General features: G+C 39.2%; 1 protein-coding gene across 1 annotated transcript; it reads right to left on the reverse strand.

Annotated features, from left to right (window-relative positions):
• Positions 1–26: 26 nt before the first annotated feature.
• LOC112216335 (carboxy-terminal domain RNA polymerase II polypeptide A small phosphatase 2) lies at positions 27–14,911 on the reverse strand. Its single transcript, XM_024376246.2, has 7 exons — positions 14,333–14,911; positions 5,585–5,739; positions 3,714–3,818; positions 3,406–3,462; positions 2,666–2,758; positions 2,105–2,290; positions 27–1,871 (listed from the first exon to the last, which is right to left on the reverse strand). The coding sequence occupies exons 1-7, from the start codon at positions 14,391–14,393 to the stop codon at positions 1,746–1,748; spliced, it is 783 nt and encodes a 260-aa protein (XP_024232014.1). The 5' UTR covers positions 14,394–14,911; the 3' UTR covers positions 27–1,745.
• Positions 14,912–15,337: the final 426 nt, after the last annotated feature.

Genomic DNA, 15,337 nt, shown 5'->3' on the forward strand with positions numbered 1-15,337 from the left:
CACAAAAACACACACCGACAAGGAAATATAATCAAACTTTTATTTGGCAACGTTTGACCAGTTTGGCTCCAAAATACATGTATTTCTTTAAAAAAAATAGTCCAATATTATTGAAAGTAGCAACATTGTATCTCAAACTCGGTCCTGGGGATCCCAAAGGGTGCACGTTTTGGTTTTTACCCTAGCACTAAACACAATGATCTGGCCTAATATGTGTTACTGATTTAAAATGTACATTTTGTACACTTTATTTTGTTTGATTATAACAATATCAATGAGGACAACTTAATCTACACAATATCAACAACCAGATAGCTTTGGTTATTCATTAGGATTGGACATTTCTTTAGTGGTCAACATGTAGCTTGACAATAAAAACAGATATTTAACATTCTAAAAACATACTTGATTGTACTTACATAAAATAATCCAGATTTTGCTAGTTATTTGTCATTGATCTACACCCTGAACTTGGTTATTGCTTTTTGGATAAGCCAATGTCGTTGGTATCATCTATGATGATATGAGGAGGCATTGGAAGGTTAAGAGATGTTTGAAAGGCACTCTTGGGAGGAAAATAATCTGTGGTGTTTGATTAACTTGTTTACATGATCCAAAAACTCTAGGCACCAATTATAATTTGGCAGATGTTTTGAATATTGTTGTTTCTATACCCTCACTTGTGGTGGGCAAATAATACACAAACGAATACACAAAATGTATTTAAAAAAAAGGGATATCATTTCAGAATTAAGAGTACCACAACTACATATCCTTTTTTTAATACAGTATTTGACCACATCCAGCATGGCATTAGGGTGCATATATCTGCACAGGCAGTGCATGATGTCTCTGACTGAATTTGAAAGGTACAGTTGTCACTTTTTAGCACAGTCTTACTTATAAAACAACAAGTGCAATTTTGTCATTTAGTATTCCAAGAAAAACAGAAAAACGTGTTAGACTGGACCAAATATTCTAAGAGCGACAATATAATATACTTTTGCTGAGTAGCCATGCATACAGTATGTCTGCATTCAAGTGACCATAAAGGAATTAATCTTAAAAAACGTGGTCCCAAATGATCAACTCAAGAAGCTTTATAACATCACTGTATGCATGATATTAATGGTATTCAGAAAAATACATTGATATAATGTATATAAAGTCTCAAACTTTATGAAGACTTTATTTATTCTAATATATTCAGTACTTAAATGGAGTGGCATTTTGCTTTGTTGGCCATTTTACAGTTAATAATACAAACATTTACATATGTATCAGTTAAACATCTAGTATGTGAGCATATACTAACTGGTCATATATCATGGAACATGTAAGGTTACATTCTGTTGGCATTCTGGATTTGACTGTGAACCGTATAACAAGTAGCACTGAAGTTTATCATGATTACAGAAGAGGATTGCATAGCGAGATTGGAAGATTATTATTTATTTATTTTACAAAATGCTAATAAAAATAGTTTGAGCTGCTTGCTTTTTGTGTTTGTTTACGAAAAAGGCACAAAGATACAAGTGTCCTGAGTCAGATCAGGCCATGCAGGCTTCTGGTTTGAAAAAAATAACCACTTTATTCATATTCATTTGGAATGACTGTAGTACTCTACAGTATTTTGGTAGTTCTCGCTCAGAACTATCAGACAGTGGTTGACATACAGAGAGATACTCAGAGTCAGAGAAAAGGCGTTAGAATGTCATGAAGTGCTCATCAGCAGGGTCCCTCCATCATGGTGCTCGTAGCTCCCCCAGTCTGGTGTAGACATCCTCTGCCTGACTCAGGTCCTCAAACACAGGCAGCAGGTGGAGCAGCTCAGCATCCTCCACATCATCAAACCAGGACACCACAGGAACCTGAGGGAGCATCAGAGAAACTATTCACTCACTTACTAATGCTTTCTTTGCAGTATTGACAACTGTATATTCTTGTCGTATATAACTACTAAATCCAAAAGTTAAGTGGAATATAAGGTTAGAATAGAATCAGAATGCAGTAGAATCAGAACTAGTATCCTATTAATAATCACTTTGAATCCTGAAAGAGGTCACATTTGAGTTGACAGAAGTTGAATGAAACTCAAACTCACAGCATTCTCTGGGTGGAAGATGTAGGAGGCAGGAGAGTTGTCTAGGATGAGGGTCTTATGGAGCTCTCGGCCCAGCAGGCTGAGATCTTTGACGTAGCATCCCTGGTGGAACACACAGGACTCCCGGAACAACCGTGCCCGGAATACCCCGCACTGATCCAACAGGTCAGTCACTGGATCTGCATACTGGGGGCAGGCAAAGAAAAGGGGGAAAAGGAGGAAGACCAGGATCAGGGAAGGGAGGAAATGGCAAGAGGAAGAAGGAAAGGGAGTTTGGTCAGGACTAACAAGGTGTCATCAAGGCACCAAAGCTACTAATAATGTAACTATGGGTTAGATTATGGAATGTATGCTAGCTCATAATATGCAAATGTACAAAGCAGTCTTTGGTACTACAAAGGTCACCTAGTGCATGGGGAAAAGGCTACGGAGGATTGTGAAAGAGAAAAAAGTAGTAAGACTTTCTAAACTAAAATACAAGAGGTTTTTTCATGAAGAACAACAAATAAATAGGCCAAATGTCAAGACAAGATAAGGTTTCGTTAGGTCTTTTCAGCTTACCTTGGCAAGACTGGCAGTGAACAGAATACACTCAAACAGCTCTCCCATTCGTTGTAGAAACTCATCCACATAAGGCCTCTTCAGCACGTATACCTGAAAACAAACACCTGGCATGAAGCTTTGGTAGCTCTTTTACCTGTGTAGTAACAGACATTTCTGCTTGTTACGAAGTATTTTAGCAATTGCTTTATAAATGAACAGTAATAAAGTATCTGGAAGAAAATATTTGGAAGGTAACATTAACTCTTTTCTTCCTCTGCTGTGTCCATTTTGTTCCCATCTCAGTTGCTGGTGGCTGGTTCCTGAAACAAGTAATCAAGAATAGGCCGTGCAGGTGTTAACCAGCCTATCCTGGATTACTTGAACCAGGCAGAGGCCCATGGAGAAGAATTCCAAACACCACAACAGTTCTCATGTTGACCTGAAGTGCAAGTTTTGCATGTAGTTTTGCATTTACAGCAGACTCCAGTACATTTCAATATATAGAGTTTAAATATTATGTCTGGTGCATTGCATTGGTGAGCAAAATTAAGTGAACTGACTAAGCTGAATTGAACTGTTTACTTCCTTTCCCATTCAACTTTTGTCCAGTAGAGGGCTCATACAGCGCCCATAACAAACATCTGTCCTGAGACACATCCCATTTTAACCTCGGCAAACACTGACCATAACACACACACAATACCAACCCACTCACCTCTACAAGCACACAGATAATATATTCAGTTGAGAGATTTTACCTGGTGTGTGGTCCCCTCAATCTCCACAGGCACTATGAAATCTGCATTACTGATAGGCTGAGGAGAGAAGGAACACCGTGGAAGATTGTTGTTATGATGCTCCTGGGCTTTACAGTTATACTGTATGTAATTACATATGATCAAATCACTAAATGAAACGCTAAACTATAAATCAAACCATTCACTTTTTTTTAATGTAATTCAAATTTATAATTAATTTCATGAAATATATTTTACATTTGCATTGCATACACACACCCCTTACAAAACCACATGTAACAGTGAGTGGGTGGAAAAGCGGTAGCTACCTTGAATGAGCTATGCACCAGTGTCTCATCCAGGTCTATGACCACACATATCTTCCCCTGGTCCTGGGGTGTCATCTCAGGCAGCAGGCTGGGCCCTGATGACAGCTGTGGCAGAAGAGAAAACAGGGGACATACAGGGTCACTATAGCTGACACAATCTCCAGCCAGTACTACAGAGTACAGTACAGGACTGTGCAGAGAACACCACATCTTACCCTTTTTACTAGGCTTTTCTTATGCTTAGTAAACACAGTGCCTCACTCTACAAGCACAGGGAATAACTGCAGTTGAAATTAAATCAAATGTTATGTCACATGCGCGGAATGCAGCAGGTGTAGACTTTAATGTGAAATGCTTACTTACGAGCCCTTTACCAACAATGCAGAGTTAAAAAGTAAGAAAAATTTGCTAAATTAAAAAAGGAAATACGAACACAATAAATTAACAACCGGTACCATGTTAATCTGCAGGGTTTCGAGGTAGTTGAGGTAAAATGTACATGTAGGTAGGGGTAAAAGAGCTCTAACAGTGTAATAATACTGTAATAATAGAATATCAGATTAAATTCAAAGACCCAAACAATACCCATGCTTCACAACAGCTACAGCGCTGCCTGGAGGCAATGTGAACAAAAAGAAGCGGCAATTGTACTGTTTGTCCCTCTTGAGATGCCGAAGCCATTTCTTCAATACAGTCCGAATTAATTAAGATAACTCCAGATATGTCATTCATTTTTACGTTTTTTGCCGAGGTGGTCTTAGTCACGCAATTTTACATCTAAGATGTTGGTGCAGTATATCTCAAGTGGAAATATTTGCATGAAAACCGAGTCGTTTCTCGTTGAATGACGACAAAACAATTGACTGAAGAATTTCTACTGTTGACCAATTACTGACGAAGGAGTGTATACTTTGGCTACTGAGCTTCGGCTTGCGTCAGAAAAACTTTTTGTGCGCACGAACGGCCGATAAACCCTTGCCGAAGACCAAAACATCACAAAATGTTGTTTTAATATATGCAGGAACTGTTTGGGATGGGAAGCATGAGGACACCTTTACATGGCGCTAGCGCCCCTACACTGACAGCCTCACTAGTGGCTTGTGGGCAACACACAACTTGTCATTCTTCTGTACACTTCGGTTATGACGTACCAGGTACAAAATACTGTACATATCTAATATCTCCAACATGAACTAACATGCACATCACATTATCCACTCTTTGTAGGCCCACAGCACCACTGTTTCGCCTTAGTGGATTGCAAGGCACTCAGCTGTCTTATCATCATAGGAGATCAATATGAACAGACCTAAACTACTCTGTATCCGCCAACAGTCAACAAGTTCACAACAGGTGCAGCAGCCATTTTATATTGCATCATGCTGTTATAACATCAACGGGCAATAATCCCACAAATTCTCACAGGGTATTGCTCAAGATAGGAAAGCAATCACTTGTGTAGTTATTGTCTGCTTATATATTATTTTCCTGTAATAAGCATGGCAGAGTTGTTAAACACTTGATGAGGAAGTTGACAGTTGTAAAATAAAAAGAAAGCTGAGCTAAGCCTGACCGTTGTTTGGGTTTAAAAATACTTAGCTAAACTGTATACACAAGATTCATGTCCTATAAAAAAAAGTATAAGACTAGCCAAATTACAATGTGTGAAACATTGTGGTTAAAACTATTAATTTGTAATCTGCTTAAGCGGTCCAAACAAGTTTGCAAACATAGCAAAATGCAAAAAGGACACTTTAGGCTACATAGTAGTCCCACACTTGGTTGAAATACAGTAAACTTACAGCCCATACACGCTATATGGATAATTACAACAATGTAGCCGAGATGTTGACAATAATATATTATGTTACCTTGACAACGTCCCCATTGTCCTGTGGCCCCAGCAAGGCATCTTGTGAAGGAGATGGTGGATTCCGGGCATCCTGTGCTCCTCTGAGGCAACAGAAGAGTGCTTTGAAGATGTTACAGCTCCTAGGCTTCTTCAGAGAAGAGCTGCTCACCTCGCCTGTCACAAGACCAAAAAGAAGAATGCTGTAGGCCTATGACACAACCAAGCTTTTGATCAAAACTCTGAGTGATATATGGATTTGTCCCAAATGAAAATGCTATTCACCAACACATTATGGTGATTCCACCTGCAATGAAGGTTCTTATAATCCAGGTACAGATGTAGGATTTTTATTTGATCCCCCTGTAGCAGGATAACTTTTAAAACTTGGAGAATATTTTAAATTTAAAAAGGCTTTTCAAGTTTGTAATTTCCACTTTGACATTTCAGACTTGATTTTCCCTTACGAAAAAATGTATTAACCCTTCCATGAATTTCATCCACATTTCTTTTTGTTGCAGGATTATCTTCCTGCTGTAGCAAACCGGCTCAAGTTAAGACCCTACATCTGTAGATGTTAGGGAAATGTATGATGTGAATTTCTCAAGATTTTGCCATAAAGTAGTTAGGAGGATTTCCCCCATTTTGAGAGACATAGTTACTGCACACATGTAGAATGAACTCTGTGCTCCCTTCACGAAAGGCTTCCCTCTACACTACAGAGATGCCAGCCAGCCTGAACACGCACGCACGGACACAAGCACAGTTGGACAAACACACACAAATAAAAATCTGCCTTTAATGAGGTTGCTGCTGCTGCTGGAAGTTGGAAGAGGTTGGTACATGTTATATAATCGTTGAGAGTGCGGGAAAACCCACACTCTTCACCAGGCAGTGACTGAGTCTCAAATGGCACCCTAATCCCCACAGGGCACATGTCAAAAGTAGTGCACTATATAGAGAGTAGTGTGTCATTTAGGATACAGTCGGTAACTTCTGCTGTATAAAAAAAAAAGACAGACAGAAAACATTCCAACCGTTTCACTGACTCTCCTGGAACAAGATCTCTGGTTGGAGTGGAGCGAGCTGAAGCCAGTCACACCTCAATGCTCCAAGCCCCTTTGATCAGTCAATGTAAAAATGTGTCATAGTTCACAAAGGTTACACCAGAGGAGGCAAATAGCATTGGATATGCATAGCACCGCTGGTAATAGTATATAAAAATCTAATGCATGGATGGCTCTGATATACAAAACACAGATGGCTGTACTGACTAAAGCTATCAAAGGGATTAATAAAAAACTGATTTAAAAAGAAAAAGTGTGATTCACACATCTGAACACTGACTCTCCTGTGAGGATCCAAAGATCTGGTTACAGTGGATCAGCTCTACAGAGCAGAGGGGGGGATTGATGTGTGGGTTTTATGACACCTCACGTCGATCGTAAATTGTAATGCAGCAGACCAACTGCTTTCTGGTCTCTAGTTTGGGAGAATGGAATGTCGTTGTGTTACAGAAGAGTGGCCACCCAAAACTTCAACATCAAACAATGAACAATTGGACAATATATTTCAACATCCGAACGATGGGAATGATGCGAGATGGAATATGGTGATGTCATTAAAATGGATAGATAAACGTTATAACGGAAACATTGTAACTTGAAGAGCTTGTACACTGTGCATATCAGGTTAACATCTAAACGTTGTAAAAAAAATTGGATTAAATATGAGAATACTTTTGTGAAGAAAGCAATGTGATTTTAGCATTCTAAATGATAATTGTTTTTCCATGCAAAATTATGCCATCAGTAGCCACGCCCAAGTGAGCTCAGAGTTCGTGTCAGTGTGATGGAACCGCCTTTCCGACCAGAGTGCTTAAAAGGACTCGCTAACGAAATTTACATCAGACCAGCGTGACAGACAGCGTGAGCTGAACATTTTGAAATGGTTGGAACCTATGAAAACTAGACTAGAGAATGTGAGGCTGCGGTCCACACGTTGAAATGGTTAGAAATTTTGGAATTTTGGCGTGTAAAGTGGTCGGGAGCTGAACCCTTAATAATCAACTAGGGATCAAGCAGACGGACGGTGTAAACCGGGCATCGCGAATGGTTAAAACTACAAGACCAGACAGTGTGGAGCGGTGGCTACACATTACGAAAGGGTTAGAAGACCTGAAACCCTCAACACGAGTGAAGAAGGTAAAGTCTAGACCAGAATACTCACAGTCTGCAGCTGTGCATGTAAAAGTGGTTCTAGGACATTTAACTCTCAACACGTGGGGGAAGAATAGGTCCCTCTGACCACCGTAGGTATGTCTGAAGTATCTACACTAACAAACACTCCAAGATCAAATAAGCATAAGGAGATTGTGACCTCTGGTGGACAACTAGAGACTTACATCGAACCACACCCCATAGACAGACTTAGTGGTTTCAACAGAGAGACGACAAAGACATCTACGCATAAATATATACATTGCCTTTCTTATTTGAATGAGCAGTCGTTCATGTGCAAAGTATTCATATTTCCGTGAGTACAGCTTCCAAATGTATGTACGATATGTTCACTCTCTTTATCTTTCCCCACCCCCTTTCCATTGTGTAACAAGCAGTCATACCATATCTGTCCACTAGGGACTTTTATCTCATGTAAGTGTGTATGGTATTCTGTGTTATTATTTAGTTAGTTAATAAATCAAATAATTAAATCAATTTGTGTAGTACTGAATATTCAAAGGGATGCAGATCCAGGGATATTGCAACTGATGAGGTAATAATTAATAATTGACTGTTTTTTTTTTTATTATTTTTTTTACCTTTATTTTACTAGGCAAGTCAGTTAAGAACAAATTCTTATTTTCAATGATGGCCTAGGAACAGTGGGTTAACTGCCTGTTCAGGGGCAGAACGACAGATTTTGTACCCTGGCAGCTCGGGGATTTGAACTTGCAACCTTTCGGTTACTAGTCCAATGCTCTAACCACTAGGCTACACTGCCGCCCCAATGTAAGAGATATCTGTATATCTTTAGAGTTTAAGTCAGGAGATAGTAACTCATTAAATAACTTTTCCTGTGGTGCCCCAAATTCCTACTGAGTTAATTGTTACATGACTAATTTAATAGAATATCAATTAAAACAGTTTGATAAAATATTAATCGGATTAATGATAGTCACATCACGACAACACTCATCATGCTTGTCATATTTTGTGAAGTAGTGTTAGTTATGAGACTCTCTCCTGATTCATAACCTCAAGCCTTGATACTAACTTTTAATTTCCCACCTATCATTCTCTTCCTTTCATCTTTGGGGGGCATCTGCAGCAATTGGAATGATGATACTTTTGTAGTGTATGTGGGGACACCTGCTCGTCGAACATCTCATTCCAAAATCATGGGCATCAAATATGGAGTTGGTCTCCCCTTTGCTGCTATAATAGCCTCCACTTCTGAGAAGGCTTTCCACTAGATGTTGGAGCATCGCTGAGGGGACTTGCTTTCATTCAGCCACAAGAGCATTAATGAGGTCAGGCACTGATGTTGGGCGATTAGATCTGGCTCGCAGTCTGCGTTCCAATTCATCCCAAAGTTGTTCGATGGGGTTGAGGTCAGGGCCTGGCCTGTGTAGGCCAGTCAAGATCTCCCACACCGATCTCAACAAACCATTTCTGTATGAAACAGGATAGGGCATTCCCCAAACCGATGCCAAAGTTGGAAGCACAGAATCGTCTACAATGTAATTGTATGCTGTAGGTTTAAGATTTCCCTTCACTGGAATTAAGGGGTCTAGCCCGAACCATTAAAAATCTGCCCCAGACCATTATTCCTCCACCATCAAACATTACAGTTGGCACTATGCATTTGGGCAGGTAGCTTTGTCCTGGCATCCATCAAACCCAGATTTGTCCGTTGGACTGCCAGATGGTGAAGCATGATTCATCCCTCCAGAGAATGTGTTTCCACTGCTCCAGAGTTCAATGGCGGCAAGCTTTACACCACTCCAACTGACGCTAGGCATTGCGCATGGTGATCTTGGGCTTGTGTGCTGCTGCTCTGCCATGGAAACCCATTACATGAAGCTCACAACGAACAGTTATTGTGCTGACGTTGCTTCCAGAGGCAGTTTAGAACTCGGTAGCGAGTGTTGCGTACGAGGACAGTTGATTTTTACGCACTACACGCCTAAGCACTCGTAATCCCGTTCTGTGAGCTTGTGTGGCCTACCACTTCACGGCTGAGCCATTGTTGCTCCTAGACATTTCCACTTCACAATAACAGCACTTACAGCTGAGGTGCCTGCCTGTTATGCGAATGCAGTAACCAAAGGTAAGTTGCTAGCTAACATTAAAAACTTATCTTATAAAAAACAATCAATCAATCATAATCACTAGTTAACTACACATGGTTGATGATATTACTAGTGTATCTAGCGTGTCCTGCGTTGCATATAATCGATGCGGTGCGTATCGTTGCTCCAATGTGTACCTAACCATAAACATTAATGCCTTTCTTAAAATCAATACATAGAAGTATACATTTTTAAACCTGCATATTTAGCTAAAGGAAATCCAGGTTAGCAGGCAATATTAACCAGGTGAAATTGTGTCACTTCTCTTGCGTTCATTGCACGCAGAGTCAGTGTATATGCAACAGTTTGGGCCGCCTAATAGGCCAGAATTTTACGTAATTATGACATAACATTGAAGGTTGTGCAATGTAACAGGAATATTTAGACTGGATGCCACCCGTTAGATAAATTACGGAACGGTTCCGTGTTTCACTGAAAGAATAAACGCCTTGTTTTTTCGAGATAATAGTTTCCAGATTCGACAATATTAATGACTTAAGGCTGGTATTTCTGTGTGTTATCATGTTATAACTAAGTCTATGGTTTGATAGAGCAGTCTGACCGATGTGAAATGGCTAGCTGGTTAGCTGGGTGCGCGCTAATATGTTTCAAACGTCACTCGCTCTGAGACTTGGAGTGGTTGTTTCCCTTGCTCTGCAAGGGCCGCGGCTTTTGTGGAGCGATGGGTAACGCTGCTTCGAGGGTGGCTGTTGTCGATGTGTTCCTGGTTCGAGCCCAGGTAGGAGCGAGGAGAGGGACTGAAGCTATACTGTTACACTGGCAATACTAAAGTGCCTATAAGAACATCCAATAGTCAAAGGTTAATGAAATACAAATGATATAGAGAGAAATAGTCCTATAATAACTACAACCTAAAACTACTTACCTGGAATATTGAAGATTCATGTTAAAAGGAACTACCAGCTTTCATATGTTCTCATGTTCTGAGCAAGGAACTTAAACATTAGCTTTCTTACATGGCACATATTGCACTTTTACATTCTTCTCCAACACTTTATTTTTGCATTATTTAAACCAAATTGAACATGTTTCATTATTTATTTGAGGCTAAATTGATTTTATTGATGAATTATATTAAGTTGAAATAGGTGTTCATTCAGTATTGTTGTAATTGTCATTATTACAAATAAATTAATTAAAAATCGGCCGATTAATCGGTATCTGCTTTTTTTCTTCCCCCAATAGTCGGTATCGGTATTGAAAAATCATAATCGGTCGACCTCTAGTACAGACCAGCGGTCCTGGTTGTTGTCAGCTCAAATGTTGTCATTAAAACAATGGTTGACAAGATGAACTCTGCTCATTGGTCAACCTTGTGCATCGGCCGCTCAAGACTTCAGCTAATTTCATCTTTTGGTCCCTCAAGAGCAGGGCCAGCGGCGCCGCTTATGGGAGCGAGCACCAGGAACCACACTGCTTGCAAAACTGCTTGCGTTTCGCCGCCCGCCATGCCCTACTCCCATTGAAGTCTATGACACCTTTGGAGCTTACCACTGCCCGTCTGTAAGCATCTTAACACATTCATAAAGAAGCTCTTTAGCATTTCAGTAATGTCATTGTCAACAACCACAAGTTGAAATCTGCAGTATTCATGTTAGAGATGGGCATAAGTACTTGAACGGACGTCAAAGCTTGATCTTTAACCAGAGATACATTTTCTTCAAATAACATAAAACTATTTGGTGGACTGTGCTTTGTGGCTGCCCAAACAGGCAAGTGAAATTGTCCCGAAAAATGTTGACAATTTGCTTTTACTCTAGTGTTCCAATTGCACATCTGCATTTGCGGAGCACAACAAAAAAAGAAACCAACCCAAGCATCGCACAGTTCTTCTCCCTAAATTCCCTTTCCCCTCCTTGTGTCATTCACTCAATTGCCTTCCGACCGCGTGCTGCGTGCTGAGTGTGCACACAAGCTCCTATAGAAATAACTTTCTATAAAAATGTATCTAACTGATGGGATACACAAGCTATATACTCCTTGCCAGATGATGACAGTTTTATCACAAATTCAAAATGGACTGGTTTATTGATGTAGGAAAATATGCATTCCAACAATGAGCTGCAGATTAGGAATAATTGTGTCCCATCTAGTTTCCACTTAGGCTACTTTGCAAACTGCTAGTGCCATTTAGAATGAGTTAGCCGAGGCTATAACCCCCCTAATATAGACAGGTTCCACACTGAAAATATGCAAAAACATTAGTTTGATAAAGACATATATTTTCACCAGAATCATTAAGCATTCATTACCATGCAGTGTTCAATGAATTTTAGAAAATTCTATTCTAACTGGCCAAATTGATCCCCGTTTCAAATGAACACTCTTTGAGAATAACTTTCCCAGACTCGAGATGCGCATCACTTGCACTGGCAACTTTTTCATTTGGAAAAATATTCGGATATATTTTATTCTGTTATATAACATCATGTTTTTTTTTACAATAAAATGTGTGTCTTTTTAAAAAGATTGTTTTCCACAATATAATATAACCAGTTGATAGTATGGTTTCAATAAGTTAATCTTAAATGGCACTTGCTTTTTTATTGACTGAATATGGCAATTTAGCAATTAGGATTTGTTATCTGTAACGGTTATGATAAATGAAGCATTGTTGCACACTGTTGGCATAAACTTATAGATAAATGTGCACATATGTTTTTCCAGTGCAGGCCTTGTGTTCTAAAAATATACTTTTTTCCATTGGAGATCTTGGGAAAAAAATAATAATGTGAGTACTTGAACGGTCAAAAAAAGTAAAATGCCCATCCCTAATTCATGTGGTTGTTGGCATATGCATCTATGAAATGCTCATGTATTGTTTATGAAAGCATTATTAATGTGTTATGAAGTCTCCCTTATGTAGGTACCCTTCAAATAAAGTGTTACCAAAATCGTTTAGGGCTGACATGTACAGGCATATTACCCAGCAGCTTACAGCTTACTTAACTGTAAACATGATTGTTGTTGTGGATTTCCTTTATAAACACAAACATAACATGCTAGTGCCAAAAAGTCATTTTAAAGGGTGGGATACCCTATTCCTGAATATATCGAAACAAAATTCTAATAAATGAGAGAGAAAAAACAATCTATAATAATCAAATAATCTAATCTATTAGATTTGTATCTGTTGAGCAAACATAGGAGCAGCAGGGTTATCCTATCACACATAATCAGGTATTGTAAATCAACCATAACCATAGAGCAGTACCCTACCCTCCAATTCAAACCGGAATGCCTGAAGCATGAAAACAAAGATTCTTTGAAACCGCGCTTTACAATGGGCGGCGGAGGGCGTGTGCTGAGGGGTGTGCTTGTGCATTCCACTGTCAATATCGACCGCGGCACCTGGCATTTCTACGGTTATGTTGTTCATCCGCAACCGTTGTTGGTTTAATTTCCAACAGCAAATTGTATATCATACACCTGCCAATCTTTGTATTGTATAAGCCTGTGATGTGGTATTTTTATAATAACATTAGGATAGCGTGCCACCCTGCGCGCATTGATCTGCCTTGATGTGTCTCCAGCCTGATCCTGCGAACAAAAACAAGACATGGCTGTGCTGTGTGTATGGCTGCCTAGAGACATATGTGACAAAGTAATAAATGGAACGGCGACATACAACAGCTGGACAGATATATGAAAAACACAGGGTAGGCTAAATTTGGGGTTGGTTTGGTTGAACATTTTACACGCAAAATTATTTGTCTGTCAATTAATGAAATTATAATTATTGGCTAATAATAATAATAATTTGGTATTGGATGTTGTAGCCTTGTTTTGATCGATAGAAATACTGTAGCATCAACAACTGAATCATTTGATTGGTCATGTAAAATGGGAAATGGGAAATAAATATTGATTTGAATTGTTTACAGTAGGCAACAAACAGTGACTGAATATTATTGGCAACCTTGAATTCGTGATGACAAAAGACATGTAATGCGATACGGTTTTTCAAATAGCCTTTACTCTTACATTGTCAAAAATGTGTTTGTACCAGAGGGGTTTTCCCCTTCCAATTATGCAGGTGTTCCATAATACCTTTGAAAACCAATCCATGTTCAGCATCAGTTGCATGTGGCGGCTTGAATCATCATGAAATATAATATTAATATTCAACGTAGTCTATTTATATGCCAGATTAATCCAATGTGTACATATCCGAACGTGAAGAAAAACAGTGAGCTCTAGAATGTCGCGCGCAATATCCGCGACGTTGGAACTGTCAAATGGACGCGCTGGGAACATGTTTGCATCAACGTTATAGAGTGCTTTCATTTGATTACTTAACGAAGCTCCTCCAAATCAAACTAACCTTTACCCTTCTAGTTAAACCCATGATTAATCAGAACAAACAATAAAAACCGGAGCATATCATATTCTTACCTGTTTTCGGTGACAATTGAATGTCTTCTTTTTGCACTTGAGTGATGATAGAACTTTCCATCTGACAAGCACAGAGCCCTCAAAATCCAATCCGTTCCCCAAACAGAGATAAGCAGCCTTCATTAGGTTATATTGACAAGTTACTAAATGATTGCCCTGATAACTGTCATCCGTGGCTTTGTTGGATATGGAAGACGCTACAATTCATCACCAACAATGCTTCTTTATTTCTTGCTTCTTCTGGGAGGGGCAGGGCGCTTGGATATGTTTTCGTCTTTGCGTTTTCCTCGGCTGCGCTTCTCGGTTTACTTTATCGCTAGTATATTTCGGAACCGAACGGCCCCTTCCTGTCTCTGCGAAGACCTCACTTTTCGCTCCAACAACATGGAGAATTACAGGCGAAAGAAGAAAAACAACCGAGGAAATGGGGCAAGGGGCGGTTTCAAGTTCCCCTTACTACAGATAAACAACACCGTCAAATTGATATTACCGAGAGGAGGAAAATAAAACAGATTACATCGGCGGACATATTTCTCAAAAAGAGAATTGGTTATGAATATAATTCGATTTTAAATGTGAGATGTATTTTTTTTTTCTGGGCTTTGTTTTTCTTCGAATGGGACACCAAGGGCGCCTTGAAACCGTTGCTCGTTTCGGATTGGATCTTTTCAAAGTGGGAGTTGCAAAGGCATTCCTCTCCATTCTGCACACTCCACACCAAATACGTTCCAGAGCTGGTTTTGTTACGACTGAGTGTGCATTCATGATTGTAATAAATTGGATTAGTAAATTAAGCAATTTTTTTCCTTCAATATATCATCATTATAATAATAATGTTTTTATTGATATTGTCATTGATAATATTATACATCTTTAGTTAATTGAGACACAGGACTTCAGTAATTGCAGTAATGACTAAGAAAAAACAGAACTTAAGCATTCAAGTTTATCCACAGTATATGATTGTTTCCTTACAAATAAATATACAATTTTTGCTAAATATAA

This window comes from Oncorhynchus tshawytscha, linkage group LG16 (genome assembly GCF_018296145.1).
Source record: "Oncorhynchus tshawytscha isolate Ot180627B linkage group LG16, Otsh_v2.0, whole genome shotgun sequence".
NCBI classification, from domain to species: Eukaryota; Metazoa; Chordata; class Actinopteri; order Salmoniformes; family Salmonidae; genus Oncorhynchus; species Oncorhynchus tshawytscha.